This window comes from Leucoraja erinacea, chromosome 24 (assembly GCF_028641065.1).
Source record: "Leucoraja erinacea ecotype New England chromosome 24, Leri_hhj_1, whole genome shotgun sequence".
Taxonomy (NCBI): Eukaryota; Metazoa; Chordata; class Chondrichthyes; order Rajiformes; family Rajidae; genus Leucoraja; species Leucoraja erinaceus.
In genome coordinates this window covers 17,108,768-17,134,279 of record NC_073400.1, presented here as the reverse complement: position 1 = coordinate 17,134,279, position 25,512 = coordinate 17,108,768, and the positions used below count along the sequence as shown (strand labels likewise).

Below are 25,512 nucleotides of genomic sequence, written 5' to 3'. Positions count from 1 at the left end.
AGAGAATTAAATGGTGTTCCTTTGGGAAGGAGATGAGGAGGAATTTCTTTAGTCAGAAGGTTGTGAATCTGTGGAATTCTTTGCCACAGAAGGCTGTAGAGTCCAGGTCAATGGATATTTTTAAGGTAGAGATAGGTAGTTTCTTGATTAGTACGGGTGTTAAGGGTTATGGGGAGAAGGCATGGAGATTGGGGTTAGGGGGGAGAGATAGACCAGCCATGATTGAATGGCAGCGTAGACGATGGGCCGAATAACCTAATTCTGCTTATATCACTTATGACCTTATGACCCACTATTTGAGGCTACATCTTGCTAAATCTCTTCTGCACACTCTCTGAGGCTTCCTCATTCCTTCTTGTATTAGGGTGACCCAAACTGCACATAAAACTCCAAACTTGGCCTGACCAAAGTTTAGCAAAGATGCAACACGACATCCTGATTCTCACACAGATAATTCTGCTCTAACAAGTTTTTCCATAAAGCAAATTGACCTCCCTAAGTACTGCACCTCACACTTACCCAGATTAAGCCATATCTTTCATTTCTCCACCCATATCTGTAACTGATCTATACTGTTGCATCCTTTGACGGCCTTCTTTCCTGTCTGTAACTCCACATTTATTTTGATATAGGTACAGATGTAGCAATGTTATTTTTGCCTACAAAAGGAAAATACTGCAGAAACTGAAAATCTGAAATAAAAGGAAAGTGCCAGAAATAGTCACCAGGTCAGAAAGCATGTGTGGAGGGAATAAACAGAAGTACTATTTTATTTGACAGCCTTTGTCAGATGATTCTCATGTTCTTGTAGTATTAGTAGCACTTCCTGTTTTTATTTCAGGTTTATAGCATCTGCAGATTTTTTTTACTTTTTCATTGCAGAGTTGCGTTTGAGGTGATGACCGTTTTGTAAGAGCATTAGTACATTTTGTGATGGATTTATTCTCAATCGAACACTTCCACTCAGTTCGCCCAAACGTACTTGATCTCCCGGCTACTAAACACTTTAACTTACCCCCTCCCCATTCCCATACTGACCATTCTGTCCTGGGCATCCACCACTGTCAGAGTGAGGCCCGGCACAAATTGGAGGAACAGCACCTCACATTGCACTTAGGCAGCTTAACTCTCAGTGGTATAAATATTGACTTCTCTAACTTCAAGTAATCCTTGTTTTTCCTCTTTCTCCCATCCTCGTTCTCTGACCAGGCTGACTGTCCCCCTAATTAAATGTTAGCCCCGTATGCCTCGTTGACACCTTCCCCGAGCTCACAATGATCTATTCTACATTTTCCTTGAACCCATTCCCCTTTGATGTCTTTTCCACACCTTATCCTTCCTTATCTCTGTATTCCTCTGCCCTGCGCTCAGTCTGAAGAAAAGTCTCGACCCGAAATGTCACCCAGAGATGCTAACTGTCTGCTGAGTTATTCCAGCTAGTCCAGTGTCTACTCTTGATGATAATAATGATACTAGCAGCTAATTAACTTTTAAATGATGCACAACTTGTGTAACGTTTTTTGTTTCCTTACTGTATTGCAAATGAACAGTTTAAAGAGTGTTAGAAAATTCTGAAGGTTTTAGTTGTACTAATCTGGTTATTAATTTATTGAAATGTGGGTTCAATGGTGAAGTTCTTTTAATTTTTATCGTTGCAGAAGAAGATGTGGAAAACTTTGATGTTACAAACTTGTCTGAAACAGTCCAGCGGAACATTGAAGCCGATAGTTTCTGGTGTATGAGCAAGCTATTGGATGGAATACAGGTAAGGTTAATTATCTGATACAGTGCCCTCCATGATGTTTGGAACAAAGACCCATCATTTATTTATTTGCCTCTGTACTCCACAATTTGAGATTTGTAATAGAAAAAATCAAATGTGGCTAAAGTGCACATTGTCAGAATTTATTAACGGCAATTTTTATACATTTTGGTTTCTACATGTAGAAATTACAGCAGTGTTTATACATAGTACCCCCCCCCCCCCCCCCCCCCCCCCTCCCCCCCCCAATAATATTTTGGACACATGGCTTCACAGGTCTTTGAAATTGCTTAGGTGTGTGTTTAATAGTAAGATTAAACGAGTACTTACCAGTACGAAGTTTGATCTGTATTTTATGAGGAGTTACGGTGAGGGATTAAGTGAAGACCCCAGCTCCAGTGCGCATGCGGCATACTTCGAAGCAGCGGTGTGAAATCACAGAATAGACACAATATTTGAAGTAAGATAGTAAAGATCACGAGACATCAGTTTATTAGTTTGATCTGTATAATGAGGGTGGGAGCGGCGGGCACTTAATCCCTCACCGTAACTCCTCATGAAATACAGATCAAACTTCATACTGGTAAGTACTCGTTTAATCTTACTATTTTACTTCGGAGTCACGTGAGTGATTCCGTGAAGACTTCAAAGGTCTGTGATTTCAAACCGTGTAACAGTTTTTATTTCACTCCCTGCCGAAGTTTATGAGGGAGGAAGTGTTATCGTAATCACCAGTGGATCTGCTTTCAAAAGAAACAGAAAGGTATTTGTTAACAATAACAACATAAAAGAGCTCCTCTGAGCTTAAATTAATATTGCAGTTTGTAATATTCTCCTGCAATTAAATCAGGTTTATCAACGGTTTATAATAAAAAATGTTCTGAACGCCGTTTCCTTGACCATTCTGCATTGAAAATGTGGTCAACCGGAACGACCATTCGTTCAGCCGCTGATACCAATGCTGCCCTAGTGGAATGGGATTAAATGTATTATTATCTATTCCGGCAGCTTTCAGTACCTGTTTGAGCCACCTTGGAGTGGTTTGGCTCGTACCCCGTCTTCGGTTACTGTGGTTGACCCATAGGCTTTCATCTCCCTCTAAGATTGTGGGTTGTGTCTATATATAGTAGTAGATGGGTCACCACACTCAACCTGGACTCTGGTGGGTAGGCCCGGAATCCCACCAGTGAATAGGGCGTTCCTGGTCCATGCCATAACACTACAGCACGGAAAACACAGGCGATCTCGACCCTACTAGTTCGTGCCGAACTCATAATCTCGCGTAGTCCCATATACCTGCGAGTTAGATTTTACCAGACCTAAATATGAACGTGATGCGTCTGGGGTAATCACCATGTTATCCAGTCTAGTTTATGGAGTGACCGGAATCTTGAGCGTGTACGAGAGCCATAAGCATGAGCGTTTTTTAAAAACATAGATTAAGCAAGCTGAGGGATCTGGCTGGTGCCATTCTCTGAGATATGTCAATATCACACCAATATCCCATACATGGGTATATACCTGGGTGTTTGGGGCTTATATCATAGTTGCCCTTCATAAGTTTACCTTCAGTGGATGGGATCCCATGCTCTGTTGACATGCTGTTTTAGATAAGCAGATAAGGCGCTCCATGCTGTATTTACGGCACTGTAACTTACTTTTTAGTCTTGGTGTAGATGTTCCAGGAATTTCAATACGTCAGTGGTTGAATGGTTCGGGATGTTGTCCCTGCGTCGTGGCAGTATTTTACCCATGTTAACTTTTAGTGACTGTTCGCAGGGATGCCGACATGGTGGTAATGGTTCCTTTGGATAATCCCAGTCCCTGGTAAGGTCTATTCAAAACCTGCACCCAGGAGTTTGATGTTCCCCTGGCAAGGGTGGCTTGTGCCTGATACTGGGTTGAGTCAGCAACCATGGTCCACTAGGGAAATCCATAGGTGACTCCCCACCGTGTCGTAATGAACTGGGAACCATGGCTGTGTAGGCCGGTCGGGCACGTTCAATCTCTCGGAGACAGATCCCATCTGTATTGTAAAGAGCCCGACTGATGAGGCAGAAGGGAGGAAGGCAAAGCAAATTCCCCCTTCCAGCGTGTAGGTATCTATCGCTGCTGCCTCTGATCTGGTTCCTAAGTCACATACATAGGTTACTGGTGATTCCGTCTTGTGCAACCAATTGATATCTGGCTTTCAAACTGCTTAATAACTTTAGCAGATATTTTGGGTTTGACATCTATCCAATGTAATCATAAATTTTACCCCGTGACATGGTGTCTCCCACTGTGTTCTAGCTTCCTAGGACATAGGCAGCTGATAGTTAAAATGTCTTTTGACACACCATTGCCAGATTTGTTTGACCAATTTGTTGCACAATAATGATTATTATGCTCCCCATATGGTTGATATAAGCCACCACCATAGTATTATCAATCCGTAACCACATATGTACGTGCTGCATTTGAAATGGATATGCTTTTTAGCCCAATAGGCGATCACCAATCCCAAGTAGTTGATGCCCGGTATGTGTAGTAACGATGTTTGTGACTTGGTCCATCTGTTACCTGTGCTGGATATGGAGTTTAGTTGCTCCCCAGCCTAAAGTACTGGCATTGGTTTTTAAATAACCAAGTTGGGATTGGTGATGATAATAGGGCTGAAAAACTATGCCAAATATATGTCTGCCCACCACCTTAATTGTGATATAGCTTCAGTGGGTACATTCATGATTTGATTATAGTGACCCAAGTATCTAGGCAAAGTAACAGTCATATGGACGGAATTATTATTGAAGCCCAGATAATCCTTGGTAGTAACGCTTCAATTCTGGTTTATCTGGGCGTGGGATGAACCTCAGCTTTAGGGAGCTGTTTCGTAGCTAGAACTGCTGCCACAGCTAATTCCTTAGTTTCCCCTAATATGAGGATATCATCCAATATATGCCATGATTATGCTTGTTTTCTTAAGATTTTCATGGCCATTTATAATAGTTTAGGGCTGAGGTATAGACCATATGAAATGCTATATGCTCCCATGGTTGCCCTAACTGGGATATCCATGATCCAGGTAAATATTTTTAGGTATCTATAATGATCCTAGTGTATGGGTATAAGATAGTTAGCATCTTCCATATCAATGCTCCCCATAGGTATCCTTGGGAGATCAGATGTCTGGCAGTGACAAAACCCCGTCTCCATCTTAAAGTGGATATACTCAACAGATTTATTTAGTGATATTAGATCAATGATGATGCTACATTCCCAATTTGAATTCGTTTTTATCCTCTAATACTGTTGAGTATATTTTAGTTATTTGTGACAGCATCCCATGCTTTATCCACAAGTGTGAATGCCCCCCCCCATGCAGTTAGTAGAACACCCTTGTTTTAGTGTAAACTGGGAGGAACCAGACTACCTACCTCCATGCTTGTTGTTTTTCATGAAGGCGTAGTTTGCTGGTATGCTGGTGCTGTCGGTGGGGCAGCGCATCTTCCCACGGCTCCGCTCTGGGCCCCGTCTAAAAAGAACTATGGGGGATGTGAAGCGGTCACCAGGCTTTCACCAGTCCTTGTTTGATATCGCTGGTGGATGCCGAGGGGTGCTGCCAGCTGGGTGTTGGATGTGATGTCCTGCTCGTCCCATAGCCTGCCTTCATGAGGCGCACAGGTTTAGCTGCCTCTCTTCCCGCAGCAGCGGTTTGCATAGCCCCATATATTCGGGGTTGCGGGCAGGTCTATATGCACCATCGTTCAGTCGAGTATCCCAAATATGGGAACATCTTAGGCGTCAGCACCCTGGTAGTGCAAAGGGATAGTCCTTATCCTGGGAGAATATAATCCGTGGAAAAGGCGAGCAAAGGTGGTAACATCTTGACCTTCTGTAGAATTCGCTGCTTGTCTGCGAGCCTACTAGACCCAGCTGCCTGCGGATTTGCCTCTGGAAAGGCCTGCTCCTGCAGGGCTTTTGTTGGGAAGATGGTCGCGTGGAGGAGCCATGTAGTGGCCCACGACACCCAGTAGCTCTTCCTGATCCTGCTCCCCTGGCATACTGCTGTTCTCGTCCGCCTGCCCAGCGCTTAAGCCAGCCCAGCCCTGGCCTCCTTAGCTAGCCTCTAAAAAGGGAGCAAAAGGGGTGCGCTAAATTGGAGGAGGCATAGCTCAAACTCCGCTGTTGCATCAATCCCTCGACAAGGGAGATGGCTAGTGCAATAGCACTGGGGTAGGAGTCAGCTCCCTTGGCATTCAGCCAGTGCCCCTTTTCTCCTGGAGGTAAATTCCATGACCTCCTCTGGCTTGGGGAGACAGATACTCTTATTCTTGCTGTCTTCAACCTGTGCCAGTTTTGGAGGAAGTTGGCTCCTGTAGAACCTGTAAATTGGTAAGATTTTCCCCTTACCTGTATGTAGAGGCTGCCTGCCGTTTTTCAGGCGGCATTGTGGCGGTTCCCGGGCGGCGATTCTCCTGGTCAGGAGTCTGCAGGGCTGCCGGTCGGGTTTTTAAATTTCCCGCCGGTCCGCTGCTGTACCAAACAGCTGTTCAGCGGACCGGCATTAGCGCAGCTCCTTGCAGCGGTCCGCAACGTTTGCGGTCCGGGTAGCACCTTTTCCCCGTCACTGTCGGCCCCACGCTGGAGTCGAAACGGGGCCCGCTCACCATGCCTCACTTTGCTCCCCCTGGAGCAAAAACCACAAGGCCCGATTAAGGTAAGTACTTACCTCACGTCCTTGGATGCGGGAGCGCCCGACTCCCGCTGGCCGCGTTCTGCACGCTGTGCGATTATGCCGCATGCGCACTGGAGCTGGGGTCTTCACGGAATCACTCACGTGACTCCGAAGTAAAATTACCTCCTTAATGCAGGTATAAGGGAGCTCTCAGCACAGAATCTATCCTCCAGTCTTTCCATCACCTTTGGAAACTTTTATTGCCGCTTATCAACATGAGGACCAAAGTTGTGCCAATGAAAGTCAAGGAAGCCAATATGAGACTGAAACAAGAATAGAACTATTTGAGATATCAGCCAAACAGGCTTACCAAAATGATGTTTGGGACATCATTAAGAAGAAAGAGAGCACTACTTAAGAAGAAAGAGAACTTATTAATTGCAACGGGACTGGCAGGCCAAGGAAGACCTCCACAGCTGATGACAGAAAAATTCTCTCTATAATAAAGAAAAATCCCCAAACACCTGTCCGACAGATCAGAAACACTCTTCAGGTGTTAATTTGTCAATAACCACTGTCTGCAGATGACTTCATAAACAGAAATACAGAGGCTACACTGCAAGATGCAAACCACTGGTTAGCCGCAAAAATAAGATGGCTGGGTTACAGTTTGCCATGAAGTACTTAAAAGAGCAACAACAGTTCCTGAAAAAGGTCTTGTGGACAGATGAGACAAATATTAACTTATATCAGAGTGATGGCAAGAGCAAAGTATGGAGGAGAGAAGGACTTGCGCAAAATCCAAAGGATACCACCTCATCTGTGAAACACGGTGGTGGGGATGTTATGACCTGAGCATGTATGGCTGCTGAAGGTACAGGCTCAGTTATCTTCATGGATGTACAACTACTGATGGTTGCAGCATAATGAATTCTGAAGTGTATAGACGCTTCCTATCTGCTCAAGTTTAAAACAAATACCTAAAATCGCATTGGCCGGTGGTTCATTCTAAACAATAATCCCAAAGATTGCTAAAGCAACAAAGGAGTATTTCAAAGCTAAAAAATGGTCAATTCTTGAGTGGCCAAGTCAATCACCTGACCTGAACCCAATTGAGCATGACTTTTATATTCTGAAGTGAAAACTGAAGAGGACAACCCCCCAAAACAAGCATAAGCTAAAGATGGCTGCAATACAAATCAGAGCATCACCAGAGAAGACACCCAGCAACTAGTGATGTCTATGAATCGGAGATTTCAAGAAGTCATTGCATGCAAAGGATATGCAACAAAATACTAAGCATGACTACTTTCATTTACATGACATTGCTGTGTCCCAAACATTATCGTGCCCTGAAATGGGGGGACTATGTATAAACACACTGCTGAAATTTCTACATGGTGAAACGAAAATGTATAAAAATGGCCTTTATTAAAATCTGACGCTATGAAATTTAACCACATGGGATCTTTTCTATTACAAATTTCTCTTTTGCCCATTGAATCTATTCATCTTGCATTTGTTTGAAGGGAGTAATTTTAATCATTCTTGTTCAAAAATCAATTTTGTCTATGTACTCTCTGAACAACATAACTTCCTTTGCATTTAACTGCCCACAGTGCTCTAAATAAAGTCTAATTAAAGTTCAAGCTACCTAAATGTAACTTCCATCCTTATGTCGTCTTCTTCCCTGGGGATGAAAGGTAATCTTCCATTTATAATTTTAATTCCATGTCAACATGTGTTTAGTTGGTGCTTTACATGAGCTCCATCTGTCTACTTCTCCACTATTCCTAGGTTCTAACCATTTAGATAACTAGAGTACTTTCTTTATTGAACTCTGCATGCCACACTATTTCCCACTCGCCTTAAGCGTTTTGTAACCTTCTGAACCCCTTTACACTGTTTATTGCTGCACCTAACTTGACTTGTTATCTTGCATTTAAAAAATGAGGTAAATCTGTGTCTCCCATAAAGCTGAGACTAATAATTCTGTCAGTGAAAGCACACATGAGCCATCATTTGCACTTTTTCTTTGTATTCTCTTAAATAATTCCTGTCAATAAATAAACATGCACTTTAATTTTTGTTGGCCTAATCAAAATCACTTAAGTAATGCCTATTTGTGCTCCCTTTCCTGAATTATTATTTACTCTAATAAATCAACAAGTTGAAAAATTATGTGTAGGAAAGAAAAGCAGATGCTGGTTTAAACCGAAGATAGACACAAAATGCTGGAGTAACTCAGCGGGAAAGACAGCATCTCCAGAGAGAAGAAATGGGTTATGCCACCCATTCCTTCTCTCTAGAGATGCTGCCTGTGCCGCTGAGTTAAGCCCCTGTCCCACTTTCATGACCTAATTGGCGACCTCTGCCGAGTTTGTCCTTGACTCATACTCGCAGCATGGTCACCACAAGGTCATAGGAGGTCGCAGGAGGTCTTCGTAACTCTTCCTCAAGCTCGTGAGTGGTCTCCGCGTACTTGTGGACTCATGTAAGTAGTGGCGTTTTTTCCAGCCTGATAAAAAATGTCCACGAGTAAAAAAAAGGTTGGCATGGAAAAAATTGATACTTTTTACTCGTAGGTAGGTCGTAGTAGATTGTGATGGTAGTCGTAGATAGCCGTAGGTCGGTAACTGGCCCGAGAAAAAAAAATGCAAACTTGACATTTTATCATGTGGTCATTTTCCACTCGTAGCTAGTTGTAGTTAGTCTTAGGTGTGGAAGACTGAGGTCGAGAGGGGTCGTAGGAGGTTGTAGACATGTCGTAGGAGGTCGTAGACATGGTCGTAGGAGGTCGTAGACATGGTCGTAGGAGGTCTTTTACTTCGGCGATCTTGACATTTTTTTCAACTCGTCTAGGGTCTTCTAAACTCGTGGATTAGGTCGTCCAAGTAGGGCAGGCCCTTTACTCGAGCATTTTGTGTCTATCTTCAGTTAAAAAATCATGCTCTTTTGATCGGATACATAAAACAACTTCTTTTGGCATAGTTAATCCTGAACTTCAAATGAGGACAAACAAGTGATATCTGAAAACAATACCACAAAAAGTCTGGTGGAAATCTGGAACTCTGTTTAAAAGCTGGTTTAATTGAAGTTAAAAACTAAGGTAGATTTTCATAAAATCAAAAATATCAATGGTCACAAAACTAAACACATAGATGGAATTATGAAAGAGATCACATATGATCTACAGTTAACTGAATGACAAAGGAAGATTAAATGGCTCTCTCTTTCAGCATTGTCCAAGTTTTTATTTTGTCCCAAGTGATATGGTTGGCAAAATCAATCAATTTAAGTTGTTGGAAATTTTTTAGCTATTAAGTTGCTTTATCTTTTAGTCTTCATCGCTGCAAATAAACCAAAACAACAAAATTACAGACTGATGTGATTAGCATGTGCACCGATTCTGCAGATTGTCCAATGAAACGATTTAACTCTAATATTGGACGGATACTCATGCAGGCTCACTGTCATTTGTTAGATATAAAGACAAAGGGTAGCCCGAATTGTCAGCTGTGGTTACCTGTGGTGGGTGCAGCAAGGTAACAAATTCGGAACAATGACTAAGACATGGGCAAGTACTAAGGCTCTTCCCCAAAATATTCCCAACGTTTTTTTTAACATCAGCATTGCCTTTTATTTTATATTAGTACCAGAAAGAACTATTCAGCCAATAGACTTCATGTCAGCTCCTTGAAGTGCAATTCCATTTGTCCTATCCTTCCTCTGGTTACTTGCCTGAACTGGATGAACTTGGATAATTGCCACATTTAGAAACTAATGTCTTTTAAACAGTCTATTTGAGGAAACAAACAAACTTTGATTTGAAGTCTTACCATTGGATAGTGCCTAAGACGATATATCTTAACCGCTGTACAGGGAATGAAGAAAAAGAATCGGTCATAAACAGGCTCTTCGGTTTAATTTGCCCTTACCGAATAAGATGCCCAATCTAAGCTAGTCCCATTTACCCGTGGTTGGCCCACATCCATCTAAACTTTTCCTATCCATGAACCCATCCAAGTGTCTTTTAATTTATGTTATAGTACCTGCCTCAACTATCACCTCTGGCAGATTGTTCCATATACCCACCACCCACTGAGTGAAATCGACAATGAGAGAAATGTAGGAAGAGGAGGGGGGCACATTGGATTAACAGCGGTTCACAGAGTTGCATACACTTTTTAATCCAGCATCATATTCTGCTTAATTTTTCGTATCAACAATGAGCTAAATGTTGAGAATCGATCTTAATAATAAAAGATGTTCCATTATTTAAGCAAATCACTTTTTGGTTTCTTGAAGGACAATTATACTTTTGCACAACCAGGGATTCAGAAGAAAGTAAAAGCACTTGAAGAACTCATCAGCAGAATCGATGGTGAGTCTGGAACATATTCTTGAAAGCTGGGATTCCTCTCGAGGATGGTATCTATTTTTAAGCCTTTGCCAAGGTATCATTGTTTATGTCTCATTACCATTGCTAAGCGTAGCCTAGGGTTTATACTTGCCTATGGACATATCTGTTATTCATTTGAGGGTGAGTGGACACACTGGTAACATTTGGCTCGTGCTCTTTTTGTACCATTCTGTGCTCTGGTGAACTATTACAGCTAATTTAAAACAAAAAGCATAGAATATGCATTCCAATTTATTATATCGTGTGTCAGGGAAATCTGATATCATCTTTGTGTTGAGACTTGATATTTTATTACTCTAGGATTAATTTTGCACACTTTGCAAATATATTTTATTCTTTAACCAGATATTTTTAATCTTTTAAAACATCTGTTCCACTGAGACATTCAAGATAATATTAAATGGTTTTCAAGTAATTTTGAAACAATTAACTTACTGCTTCAACAGACATTTTATCTTTGAATTGATTTTAGAGCAGAGCAATGTGCTATTCTAGTATCCAACAATAGCAATAATATTTAATAGTCTTACAAGATCTGAATGACTTTTTAAAAAAAAGTGCGGGACTAACAGAAGATCAGGCAGCATCTCTGGAGATCATGGATAGGTGTTCAGTTTTACGTTGAAATTCAAAGTTTGAGAACTGAAAAATAATCCACCAAAGAATCATTCACATTAAAAGATTATTGATTAAATTGTACATTTAATGTGGGCCAGCTTTGTGTTTTTAAATGGAAAATGAAATTGCTGCAAAACTCCTTTTTCATTTCATGCCTAGAATCAGTTAGTTTCAGATGAATACTTTAGAGATACAGTGTGGAAACGGGACCTTCTGCCCACCGAATCCACACTGACTAAAGATCACCAGTACACTAATTCTATCCTACACATCAAGAACAATTTATAGAAGCCAATTAACCTACAAATGTGTATGTCTTTGGAGTGTGGGAGGAAACCCGAGCACCTGGAGAAAACCCACGCATCACAGGGAGAATGTGCAAACTGTGTACAGACAGCGCCCGTAGTGAGGATCAAACCCGGGTCTTTGGCACTGTAAGGCAGCAACTATATCGCTGCGCCTCGGTGCTTTTATGACTATGCAGAAGGAATTTTTTCAGATGGAGAAAAACTTAATTTTGCTGAAAGAAAAAAAGTGAAATTACCCCCAACTGTATTAAAAATAGTGGAAATATCATTTATCAATTTAAACAAAAATAATCTGCCAGATTGAATTGCAAAGAAAATATATTCAATCCTGCTTGTAATGGTGAAGAAATAATGATTTCTGGGGAAGTTGAGCAATTAAGTCAAGTTGCTTGCATATATCACACATGTCTGTCATACAATTTATACACAGGGTGATCATAAAAGCAGACAATCATCTGTTATTTTGAGTTGAGAGGCAGATTGGTGTTAACAATGAAACTGTTTTCATTTATGTCTACGGTCTTCCTGTTGTGATTGCAGCTTCAGCACTATATAAGGTCTCATACGCTTTACAAAATTGCAATTTACTGCTGTAAGTGCAGAATAGATCCAATTTGATGTGAACCTTGAAGAGATGCCCAATTCAATTTGCAGTTGTCTTCATAGATGCTGGATATGAACTTTGTTCTCATCGAGTAAATACCAAATTATTGAAGTACTTTGTCCCTTTTAATTACCCCTGTTATTGCCAAATGATGGCAATGAGGGAAGGGAATGTTTAGAAAGGCTTATTTATGCTTTCCGACAGGAATCAACATACATTCTGTTGTTTTGTTTTTTTTTGTTTGTGTCTCCTGCACACAGGTATTTCTGTTACAACTCATGCTTCAATAATATAAATTGGATATAATGTGAATGATGATTTAAAGGGCACCATATGCTTTACGTGGGTCTAATTGGTTACAAAGTAATTTTGTTTTGGAACCAGAGAACTAAAAAAACTACTTTGGAAATTGAAAACAGCAAAAAAGCTGTTGTGGATTTAAACAGTATTGGAGGGATTATGTAACGTCCCTGCAGTCATCGGACACCATTGTCTTTTAAGAACACAGCTGCCATTTTAATCATGGGAGTCTATTGAAATAGATAGGCAATCGCTTCTATTGACACTTGTGCATTAAACAATGTAACATCCAGCCTTTTATTACTTTTAGCTTGAAGTAACAAAAATAAAGTTAGTGCTATTAAAAGACCCGTATAGTTTAGTGGAACGTGTACCAAGGCACAGTGAATTGCTTTTATTGTGTGTTAACCAGTCAGCAGAAAGACAATACATGATTGCAATCGAGCCATCCACAGTGTACAGATACCGGATAAAGGGAATAACATTTAGTGCAAGATAAAGTCCAATTACAGATGGTCAGAGGGTCTCCAATGAGTCTAAGTATATTGCCTAAGTTCCAGTGACCTTGGACAATGAATATTTTGCCCGACATAATATATCTAGCAGTCATAACTGGATAGAAATCAAAAGCTGTTTTTTCATTTCATGGTCATGATTATGGCAGTCAATATATGATGTTCTGCCTAACGTTTTCATTTGAATCGAGCTGTTGTGGGCATGGAATTGAATTTGGGATCTTTTGCTCTGTTTTGATTCTGCTTGGCTCTACGAAATAAGCTGGTGATAATAATTCTGAGGTGTGTTCCCTGCATTTATCTCTGCAGAGCAAATCCACGTTCACTTCAGGAAGTATGAAGTAGAATATCTACAGTTTGCGTTCCGCTGGATGAATAACTTGCTGATGAGGGAGCTGCCTCTTAGGTGCACCATCCGTCTCTGGGACACATACCAGGTAAATGTTACAATTCTGAACTCTTCTAAAAGCCCTGTCCCACGGTACGAGTTCATTCCAAGAGCTCTCCCGAGTTTGCCCTGATTCGAACTCGGATATTTGCCACTCGTCGGTACTTGGGTCTCTCGTGGACATTTTTCAACGTGTTAAAAAATCTTCACAAGTCTTCCTGTAATTACCTGCCATTAGCGAGTCTTCCTTAATGCCTGCCGTTAGCGTTATGAGCCGCTAAGAGATGTCCCCATGCTCCGACGTACCCGCTACGTTAATTCTCCATGCTTACCACGAGTTTGATTTTTTTTTAACTCGGGAGAACTCTTGGAATGAACTCGCACCGTGGGACGGCTATAACTTGTGCCTCCTTTTCATTCAACCAGAATCTAGGTCAGTTCAAACTTGCTTAAATTCAAACCAGTAACCTGATGTGATTAAAAACATACAACGTTTGTACCAGCAATGATTTTGACAAAATGGATATCAAGTGTTGGAGTAAACTCAGCAGGTCAGGTTGCATTTCAGGAGAACATGGATAGGTGATGTTTCGAGTTGGGACCCTTCTGAGTGAAACTCAGTGGGTCAGGCAACATCTCTGTGGAATATAGATAGGTGAACTTTCGGTGGGTCCAAAGTTAAAGGCTTTCTGAAAGTACACTGCAGGTCACTACATCCACTGGCTCACCCTTGCCCATTTTACTCATTTCATCCTCAAAACATCCCAGAAGATTTGTCAAGCATAATTTCCCCTTCGTAAATCCATGCTGACTTGGACCGATCCTATTACTGCTATCCAAATGTGCCACTATTACATCTTTGTTAATTGCTCCAGTATCTTCCCCATCACTGATGTTAGGCTAACTATAATTATAGTCTATAATTCCCTGCTTTTTGTTTCTCTCTCTCGCTCTCGCTCTCGCTCTCGCTCTCACTCTCGCTCTCTCTCTCTCTTTTCTTGAAAAGTGGGATAACATTAGCTACCCTCCAATCCACAGGAACTGATCCAGAATCTAGAGAGCATTGGATAATCATCACCAATGCGTGCACGATTTCTAGAGCCACCTCCTTGAGTACCCTGGGATCCAACCATCAGGCCTCCAGTCCCATCAGTCTACCCAATACCATTTCCTGACTAACATGAATTTCCTTCAGGTCCTCCATCACTCTAGGTCCTCTGTCCCCTCGTACACCTGGGAGATTGTTTGTGTCTTCCCTAGTGACGACACAACCAAAATACCTGTTCAACTCATTTGCCATTTCCTTGTTCCCCATAATAAATTCTCCTGTTTCTGTCTTCAGGGACCCACATTTGTCTTAACTAATATTTTCTTCTTCACATACCTAAAGAAGCGTTTACTATCCTTCTTTATATTCTTGGCTAGCTTAATTCTGTACTTAATCTTTTCTCGCCATATTGCCTTTTTAGTTACCTTCTGTTGTTCTTTAAAAGTTTCCCAATCCTCTGGCTTCCCGCTCATCTTTGCTATATTATACGTCTTCTCTTTTATTTTTATACTGTCCTTGACTTCACTTGTCAGCCACAGTCGCCTCTTACTCCCCTTAGAATATTTCTTCCTCTTTGGAATGAAATGATCCTGCATCTTCTGGATTATTCCCAGAAATACCTTCCTCCCTAAGTGTTACCTAAAATTAAGTATCTAGATTTTAATTGTTTATTTTCTCCTATGTTCCACCCTATATTTTGCACCAAATGCTAAATGAGTCTTAGAATTATTTACCCAGCTTAATTATAATAATGTGCATATGTTTTCTATTTCAAGCAGTTTAAATCGAGAGGTATTCTTGGGTATCCATACTTTGAAGATCAACATGGAATCAAACCACACAATTAGGTTCAGGATTAGCTGAGAGAGAGACTAGAACATTAGCACTTATTTTTGGAGCTTTGTTGAACTGGAAACATTTAGGATTGAGCATGGTTATCTCCATGCAAGTCTATTTGCCTCAATTCTTTCAGAATTTAAGCAATAGCATATTTCATTACAAAATAAAATGTATTTCTTGAATTCAGAGTCCAAGCCTCGTTCCTGCTTCAATGAGGATTTTCAATATAAATAAGAAATATTACTACAGCACATTCATTATCACTTTGCTATCTGTAGTTAGTAGTTCTGCAATGTTTTAATTTTTTATCAATTTTTTAAAATTCCTTATGAATAATTGCAACAGTAACTGCACAAGCTAAAATCTGATGATTTTTAACTGGACTGGTTCAGTTTGGGTATTGACACGTTTTTTGTAAATTACCAATTACTGTGTCTCAGTAATTGCCCTGACAATCAGTATTGGGACATGTTCGAGTAACAGAATGAATCCAGTCAAGTGGTCACTGATTTACGTACAGTATATCGATTTGAAATGGTGCTTTATATAAATAATGATCCAGTGCTTTCAAAAAACTATAGTTGCTAGGTCGAATCTTGTTTATTAAAGATGTGTATGCAAAATGTTTGTGGGAAGCTAAATTGAAAGTGAATGTGCTTTTCCTTAATCACTTGCTTTCTCCTTCCAGCTATAACTATTCCACTGGTGTATTTGCTTTGTTTGAACATTTGTTAATGGATTTTTTTTTTTTGGTTTTGTTCTTTTCGAGGTGGACTAGGTTAAAAGGGCAAAGGTCTAAAGTGCAAATACAATCGGAATGAAAAAGAATACGGCTGTAGTTAGACAGAGTCCCTATGGATTTTAAGGCTCTGTAGATTGCAGAAAGAAAGCAGTTCAGAAAGAGATTTTTTTTCAAAAATCTCATGAATCACAACGAGAAGAAATTAGGAGCCAAAGGTTAGATATTGTGTTGAAATCAAAGGTGACGAGCAAGAACTCCTGCTTTATGCAGTAAAGTAGCAAAAGACTTCCAGAGTAAGAACATATACCATTTATTGCAAAAATCTGGAAATTGCTGGAGGAACTCACCGGGTCAAGTGGCATCTCGACCCAAAACATTGACAATTCGTATGCCTTCACAGACGCTGCTTGAGTTGATCCAGCAGATTGGCTTAGTTTAGTTTCTTATTATCACGTGTACCAAGTTACATTGAAAAGCTTTTGTTTGCATGCTATCCAGTCAAAGAAAAGACGACATGAATACGGTCAAGCCGTGCACAGATAAAAGATAAAGGGTACAACTTTTATGTGCAAGTTATAACATTAAATTTTATGCTCCAATTTCTAGCACCTGTTACCTCTTGTGTCCCAGTAGTACTAGATCAATAGTTTCAGCACTGAAATTAATGTAAGAGTGGCCAAGGTAATTATTAACCCTCTAAATACAGACAAAAATGTTACACTGACATATTCACTGAATTCTGAACAGTGCAATAAATCACAATCCTTCAAAATTCCATTTTACAGATGTATGACTGATTATTTTATAGGTGGTGCTTGCCACAAGGCATTCCTAAGCAGTCCAACACCTTATTTAACAATAAAACACGGAACTCAGCAAGTCAGGACACATCTGTGGTGGGAACGGACAGACCACGTGGTGGGAATGGACAGACCACTGATTGAAAGAGCACTTTGCCGTCCCAGTTTAGGTCCTGTTTCCACGCTGTATCTCTAAACTAAACTAATTTAAACCAAACTAAAGTACCCGTATTTGGTATTAAACAACAAAATAAACAATTACAAATTTCATGGGCCTTTTGTAAAATGTTTCCATGTTCAATATTGCAATAGCCATGTGATCCAGAACAATAATTATGATTGATTGAAAGATACAGCATGGAAACAAGCCGTTCAACCCACCGAGTCCATGTCGACCATCGATCGTCCGTTTACACTACATCCACTTACCCATCCACTGCCTACACACCGGGGACAATTTATAGAGGACCAATTAACCTACATACTTGCACATCTTTGGGATGTGGGAGGAAACCGGAGCACCCAGAAGGAAAGCCCACGCAGTCACAGGGAGAACTAAAATCTTCACGCAGAAAGCAGCTGAGGTCAGGATTGAACCCAGGTCACTGATGTTGTGAGATAGCAGCTCTACCAGCTGCGCCTAGATATATTTTTTAAAGTTCTTGTTTAATATTTTTTGGATTTAATTTGTTATGAAGATGGTTTAATTGAAGACCGTTATAGCAAATCTTGTTGATATTATTTCTGGTGCAGCAGAATGTCATTGTGGTACCAAGAACAGCCTTTCTTATCAGACTGACAAGTAAAATTGTGTCATGCAGTTTATTTTTTAAAGTGCTTTAATTGCTTTTTTCGCAATGAAGTGTCGTGCTCATGCAATACTTAAATGCTTTGGCCTTTTCTGGGACAATCTCTTGGGCCCTTTGCTTCAGAAATCAAGGACAAAGCTGATTTAGTACTGCTGAGAATTCTTCAAGGAATTAAATAATTCTTTAAATGCTGTAATGAATTGCACTCATTATTAGAACGAGCAATCCTGCAAGCGATTATTGATACATTTTATAGCTTTTAATAGTAAAATGCTAGTAGAAAATAATTGTAAGTGTTTCATAATTACAAGAAAGCAATATGATATACACCTTTGTTCTGGTGTATTTGGAATTATTTAATGTAAAACAAAGCTTTTTGCAGCAGGAAAATGTGTTTTTTTTTAGTAAAAGAAACAGCTTGGAAGCAGACCCATCGGCCCACTGGATCCATGGCGACCATCGATCACCTGTTCACTTATTCAGTTATTTGACAAGTACATGGATAGGAAATCTTTCGAGGGATATGGGCAAATACAGGCAAATGGAACTAGCACAGACAAGGCATCTTTTGTCAGCACAAACTAGTTGGGCCAAATGACCTCTTTACATGCTGTGTGACTGCCTCTTGCATCAAAGCATGTTGAGAAACAATCTGACTACTTTTAAGGTACAGCAAACATTGGGATGTGTGTTCATTTCTTCAGTTCATTTGCTTGTATGCCATTGATACCATTTGTCTCACAAAGAAATAAAATGCAATGTTCTATTCTGTGCAAAATTCACAGTGAAATTGGTCTTTCCAATACTGCACCCAATTGTCTTCAATGACAGTTTTGGCCATTAAACTCCACAATGACAAATACACCATTCCAAGACTCGTGGGTTTGTAGATTAATTGGCTTCTAAATTACTGCAATGTGGGGGCATTGTGTGGTGAGTGGACACCAAAGTGGGATAACCAGTGTGAACAGGTTGGTGTGGACCCGGTGGGCTGAAGGTTCATTTCATCCCGTTTCTCCTCTTCCTTTTTTCACTCACCTTAGGCACATTACTTACAAAAGACAGGATCTCCAAAGGACATTGAACAAATAACCTTGAGGGATCCATGCTCTGTAGCATACAATCTGCATATTTTAATTTACTTTGTGATTGCTTCAAAGTTGCTGCAAATAAGTAATCTGTTGTAGTTACTAAATTTAACACTGGAACTTAAATATAAAAGTATAAATTCAAAGTAACATTAGCAAATTTGCAGATGACACAAAGTTCGGTGGCAGTATGAACTGTGAGGAGGATGCTATGAGAATGCAGGGTGACTTGGACAGGTTGGGTGAGTGGGCAGATGCAGTTTAATGTGAATAAATGTTAGCTTATCTACTTTGGTAGCAAAAACAGGAAGGCAGATTATTATCTAAATGGTGTCAAGTTGGGAAAAGGGGAAGTACAATGGGATCTGGGGGTCCTTGTTCATCAGTCAATGAAAGTAAACATGCAGGTACAGCAGGCAGTGAAGAAAGCGAATGGCATGTTGGCCATAACAAGATGAGGTGAGCATAGGAGCAAAGAGGTCCTTATGCAGTTGTATAGGGCCCTAGTGAGACCACACCTGGAGAATTGTGTGCAGTTTTGGTCCCCAATTTGAGGAAGGAATTTGCTATTGAGGGAGTGCAGCGTAGGTTTACAAGGTTAATTCCCGGGATGGCGGGACTGTCATATGCTGCGAGAATGGAGCGGCTGGGCTTGTATACTCTGCAGTTTAGAAGGATGAGGGGATCTTATTGAAACATATAAGATTATTAAAGGTTTGGACACGCTAGAGGCAAGAAACATGCTCCCGATGTTGGGGGAGTCCAGAACCAGGGGCACAGTTTAAGAATAAGGGGTAAGTCATTTAGAACGGAGTTGAGGAAACACTTTTTCACACCGAGAGTTGCAAGTCTGTGGAATTCTCTGCCTCAGAGGGTGGTGGAGGCCAGTTTTCTGGATGCTTTCAAGAGATAGCTGGATAGGGCTCTTAAAGATAGCGGAGTCAGGGGATATGGGGAGAAGGCAGAAATGGGGTGCTGATTGGGGATGATCACATTGAATGGCGGTGCTGGCTCGAAGGGCCGAATGGCCTACTCCTGCACCTATTGTAAATGCTAATCATGCAACCAATCACTGACAGCAACATTCTGAGTGCAGATGTCAGGGCAATTTTCTAATGTTTTTAGTAGTTTATGTATTATTCAAACTGTCTGCTGTACTGGGAGAAGAGCAATTCTGGTGGTTTATGCTTCATATTTACCATTTATCTTTTAGAACACTATTTTCATTTGCATTCCTAAATACAACCTTCCTTCCATTATACCACAAATCATTATCTTGACCCTCTCAAACAAATCCACCTTTTTGTTGTCTAAATCTACAGAATGCCATTACACCGGGTTCTCTGATCAAATAAGTTTCATGTTGTGATCGCTTAAGTGACTACAAAGTCTTAATGGTTCTCAGGATAGAAAATTATCAATCTTTAATCCTGTAAAATACTAAGTTTCCGGAACCATTACGTGGAATAATCATCACAACAAGTTTTTTTCCTCCTTCATGTTTCCTGCTCCCTTTTAGGAAATGAATGTTGTAAATGTAATAAATTCCATTATAAAGTAGTGAACTTGGCATAAAAGCTTTTCACTACTGTTATCCTGCACCGTCAGCCGTTATTGCTTCAAACACTACCTCATAATGGAATTTATTGCTTAATTAACATTTTCTGCTGCTTAATTGAATTGCACTGTTGAAGCACTTCACATTCAAATAACTTCCGTGTATTTTTAGTATCTTAGTTACAACATGGGGGATGGAATTATCTTTTCACTTAACGAGCAAATAACTTCAATCGAAATACTGAATGAGAGATAGGTAGACGGAATTCACTATAGCCATCTCATAAACGGCACCCATCATTCAGTTCACTTGTCCTTGCCTCTTTAATTTCCATGAGACGGCACTGGAAATATATGTGCCGGAGATGTACAGGACTTCTGAGATCTCTGGGGAGGCGGCACTAATCAAATTTAGGAAATGAATCGCAGTCTCAATTGGAGAGTTTAATGAGAATTGTAAATTCATTGTCAGATCAGCTATTGAAAACAAAGGGGAGAAAAGGATGGCTGTATTAAAAGCAAAAAGAATGACAAGGTCGACAGGAAAAGGAGCAAAGGCACAAGGAGGTTTACAAAGAGTATGACACAAAGTGTTGGACTAACTCAGTGGGTCAGGCAGCTCACTGGAGAACATGGATTGGTGATGTTTCAGATTGTGACCCTTCTTGAGACCGATTGTAGTTGGGGGGGGGGGGGGGGGGGGGGGGGGGGGGGGGGGGGGGTGGGGGGGAAAGCTGGAAGTTGTGAAGGGGCAGGGGAAATGAACCATATTCAACCCACTTTGATGTAACAGTAAACGGTGATCTCTGCAAAGCTTGCATTAGTATCTTGGATTGCAACTTCATATATCTTTGTAGAGACAAGGAACTGCAGATTCTGGTTTACACAAAAGGACGCAAATACTGAAGTAACTCAGCAGGTCAGGCAGCATCTCTAAAAAAAAATGGATAGGTGACGTTTTGGGTTGGGACCCGAAACGTCACGTATCCATGTTCTGCAAAGATACTGCCTGACCCGCTGAGTTATTCCAGCGCTTTGTGTCCTTTCATATATCTTTACATTTATTCACATATCTGCTCTTTGTAAATGTATTGTTGCTGTTGCTGCCATCACCGGCTCCACCCGTTATCAGAGCTATGCTTATCTGGCCAAATGTAGCTGATTTCATCATACTTCCTACTTGAACTTTGCAGTTGGTAGAAAGATCAGGAGGTAAATCATTTACTTTGAGGTAGGCACCCACTGACCTGCTCTTGTTGTCACAGCTTTATGTGTGGTTGGACATGTTATTAGACTTTTCTTTGGACTTTAGAGATAGTCGGAAACATGCTCTTTGGCCCACTGAGTCTGCGCTGAACAGCGATCACCTGTTCACTAACTTGTACACACTAGGAACAATTATTTTTACAACTTACCAAAGTCAACTAACCTTTGGAGTGTGGGAAGAATCGGAGCACCTGGAGAAAACCCACGCAGTCACAAGGAAAATGTACAAACTCCTTAAGGACCGTACCCATGGTCAGGATCAAACCCAGGTCTCTGGTGCCGTAAGGTAGCAATTCTACAGCTGCACCACTGTGTCGCCCCTGTTCATAATCAACAATGATCATAATCAACACAGTGGGCAGTAGTGGTGCAGCTGCTGCCTCACCGCACCAGAAACCTGGGTTCGATCGTTACTTTGGATGCTGTTTGTGTGGAGTTTGCACGTTCTTTGCCAATGCCGTTTAGCAATCTTAATGGTACGGAACACTTGGAAGATGTTCTCAGTCTGAGGACGGATCAAAGTAACCAAAGTAACCATACCCCAGTTGTATGCACACACACATGCCTGTACATGAAATTACATAATGAATTCACACATCTCCAAGGCACTTAGATCGCATAGCAACAAGTTATTTGAACTACTTAAAAGGAGTGAATCTATTTGATTTAATTGACAACTTTGGAAGTTTTGATTTGATTTAATTCTACTTATGTAAGCCACTTTCAGCCCTCTATAATTTGTGATTGGAAATTTTGAACCATTTACTGGATTCTCATCTTCAAGTCAGTGGGAAATGTTTCGTAAACGGCAATTAGCCAAGGCCTGGAGCTTCAACAGTAGTGATCAGTCACTTGTCCCTTTGAATCTGATTAAGCACAACTATTTATTGATAGATGAACAGGAAAAGATAAAGGGCATTTCTGTAATTAAAAGTTAGATAATCTTCAATGGCCTTTTTTGCCAGAGCGTAATATTTAATTAATTGGATCAGAAGTAAAAGAGATTCCCAATTTTCCTTTTTTTCCCTTCACGGCATGTCGCACAGCAGTAGAGTTGCTGTCTTAGCTCCAGAGACCCAGGTTCGATCCCGACTATGGGTGCTGTCTGTATGGATTTTATACATGCTCATCGTGACTGTGGGTTTTTCCCAGGAGCTCCAGTCACATCTCACACTCCAAAGACGAAGAGGTTTGTTGGTAAATTTGGCTTCAGTAAAAATGGTGAGTTATCCCTTTGTGTAGGATTGTACGAGTGTACGGACATCGCTGGTCAGCGCGGACTCATTGGGCCAAAGGCCTGTTTCTGCTCTGAATCTCTACACTAACCTAAACTGAAAGTCCATGCATGACAATACAAGAATTTGCAGTGCCCAGGTATAAACTCACTAAGATGACGATGAATGTTTCTCACTAACTAGGTGTCGACTCCTGGTTCCTCAGAGCTTCGCACTTTTAATCACCATCTTCCATTCCTAGTATACTCTTCCCCCCCCCCCCCCCCCCCCCCCCCCCCCCCCCCCCCCCCCCCCACTGCCACCCCCATGCCCCAGCTCCATCACTTTCACCCTCAGGCCAGCAGTTTCCTCTCTGAAAATCAATGTTGCCTCTTGTGCTTTACAATGGGTTTAGGTTTAAGCTTAGGTTTATTATTGTCACATGTGCTGAGGTACAGTGAAAAGCTCTGTTTTGCTTTTAGAACAGATAATACTGTGCATAAATACCATCAAATTGACCTCAAGTACAATGGAAGGAGCGAAGGGAAAGATAGAAAGTGCAGAATATAGTTCTCAACGTTGTAGCGCATCAGTTCAATAGACAACCATAGAACCTCACTGTAACTTACTGACTTAGAAAATGATGCTCCATCTGATTCTCACAAACTTTGACAGTAGAGTTCACACTGAGTCAGTTTCCACCATTGTTTCGCCAAGTTGTGTGCCAGGATAATTAACGACAGCCTGTTACACACTACAACTGATCGCGCAACACATGAGAAGCTGGTCATATCCCACAGCATGAAGACTTTATTTTGTATCGGCAATGTTTTTCAAACTACTTTTTCTGATATTCTTCCATTCGTGGTCTCAATCACTTCAGCGTTGTCAGGGTCATAGAAATACACAGCATTGTAACAGGCCCTTTAGCGCAACTTGTTCAGGCCGACCAAGTTGCTAAATAGAGCTAGTCTCACGTGCCTGCTTCTCTAGACCATACCCTTCCAAATATTTCCAAGTTTCTTTTAAATACTGTAATTGTACTCGCCTCTACTTCTTCCTCGTGCAGCTCGTTCCACTTAAGCACCCCTGTCTGTGTGAAAAATATGCCACTCGGTTCCCGTTTAAGTCTTTCACTTCTCACCTTATATATGCTTTCTAGTTATAGACGCCTCTATCCTGGGGAAAAGAATAGCTATTCACCTTGTGTGTGCACCTCATGATTTTATAAAGTTCTACAGTCCCAGTCTCTCCTTATAACTCGCCCTCCAGCCCCAGTAACATCCTTGCATTTATTTTTGCACCTCTTGTCTTGTACATGACCTCCCAACTCCTGTATTCAAAGGACAAAGGACAGTTATTGTCACATACACCAATTATCACATACACCATACACAAATAAGATAAACACCACACTTTAGAATTTAACATAAAACATAAAAAACATCCCCCCCATAGCAGAATCAGCGTTTCCCACTGAGGGAAGGCACCAAAGTTCAGTCTCTTGCTCTTTTCGCACGTGGTCGGGGACACTTGAGGCCTCCGCAGTCGCCTCTATGGCGGTCCGATGTTTTCAGGCCCTCAAACCGAAGAACTCTGTCAGCGGCCCGGAGCCTCCGAATTGGCCGCTTCCCACCGGAGACAGCGGCTTCCGAAGTCCACAGGCCGAGCTGCGCGGAGATTCAACGCTGGCGACCTCGACGAGAGATCCCAGGCTTCGTGATGGAAAAGTCAGCGCCGCCAGCGGCTGGAAGCTCCCGCCGCCTGTGGCTGGAAGCTCCACGGACCACAGCTCCACGCTGTTGAAGTCGACAGTCACAACACTCCGGAGCTCCAACACGGCGATTCCCGGCAAGGCATCGTCGCTCCGCGTGCTCTGCGGAATCCGTTGCTGTGCCGCTGCTGAAGCCGTAGCTCTGGCCGGTCTCCAGCAGGAAAGGCCACGCTTATCCAGATGGTAGGCCACGAGGAGGGGGGTGAAGATGCAGCTCGGAGGATAGACGCATCCTTGACCAGGAAGTGACTAAGAGAAACGGTTTCCCCCTCCCCCCACATGAAAAAAATAAAGACCTCCAAAAACAAACTTTTAAACAATCCTCAACAATGAAGGCAAGCGTGCCAAGCATCTTTTGCGCCACCCTGTCTACCAGTTCTACAGCTCATCTTTATTCAGTTTGCAAGGGTTACTCTACCTTTCTAAATGTCTGTCTCTCTAATCCTTCATTCCACTCTGACTCTCTAACCTCTATCTTTGGTTTCTTAAGTGCCTTTTCTTCCAGTTAATTTCAAAAAGTTAATTTCATTCATTCATCATCTTACACCATGAGTTCACTCATGCAATGGTATGTACGTTTATATGGCTTAAATCAATTCTCTCTACCTCGTGGTAGATTGTGATCCACATTTTTGGGATGGCAGTTAGTGCTCTCCTGTTTGCAAGTTAGAGACAATGGAATAGAACATCGAGTGCCCAGTGTTACAGCCTTCATCCCACATAAATTGAACAATAGCTTAGTAAAAATGGCATTGGATCGTTTCTACTTCATTTATGATGACAGCATCTTGGCTGGAGC

The 25,512-nt window shown here is 41.3% G+C and overlaps 1 protein-coding gene across 5 annotated transcripts in view; it reads left to right on the top strand.

The window, feature by feature from the left end:
• tbc1d22b (TBC1 domain family, member 22B) overlaps positions 1 to 25,512 on the top strand; it is a 203,253-nt gene that overhangs the window by 147,397 nt on the left and 30,344 nt on the right. For 3 of the 5 annotated variants that reach the window (XM_055654616.1, XM_055654614.1, XM_055654619.1), the window contains 3 exons: positions 1,659 to 1,765; positions 10,728 to 10,803; positions 13,497 to 13,624. In XM_055654616.1, the coding sequence (XP_055510591.1) occupies positions 1,659 to 1,765; positions 10,728 to 10,803; positions 13,497 to 13,624 (311 nt within the window). Of the gene's footprint in view, positions 1 to 1,658; positions 1,766 to 10,727; positions 10,804 to 13,496; positions 13,625 to 15,399; positions 15,646 to 25,512 lie in introns of those variants that run through there. The other 2 variants (XM_055654618.1, XM_055654617.1) reach the window with 2 other exon arrangements.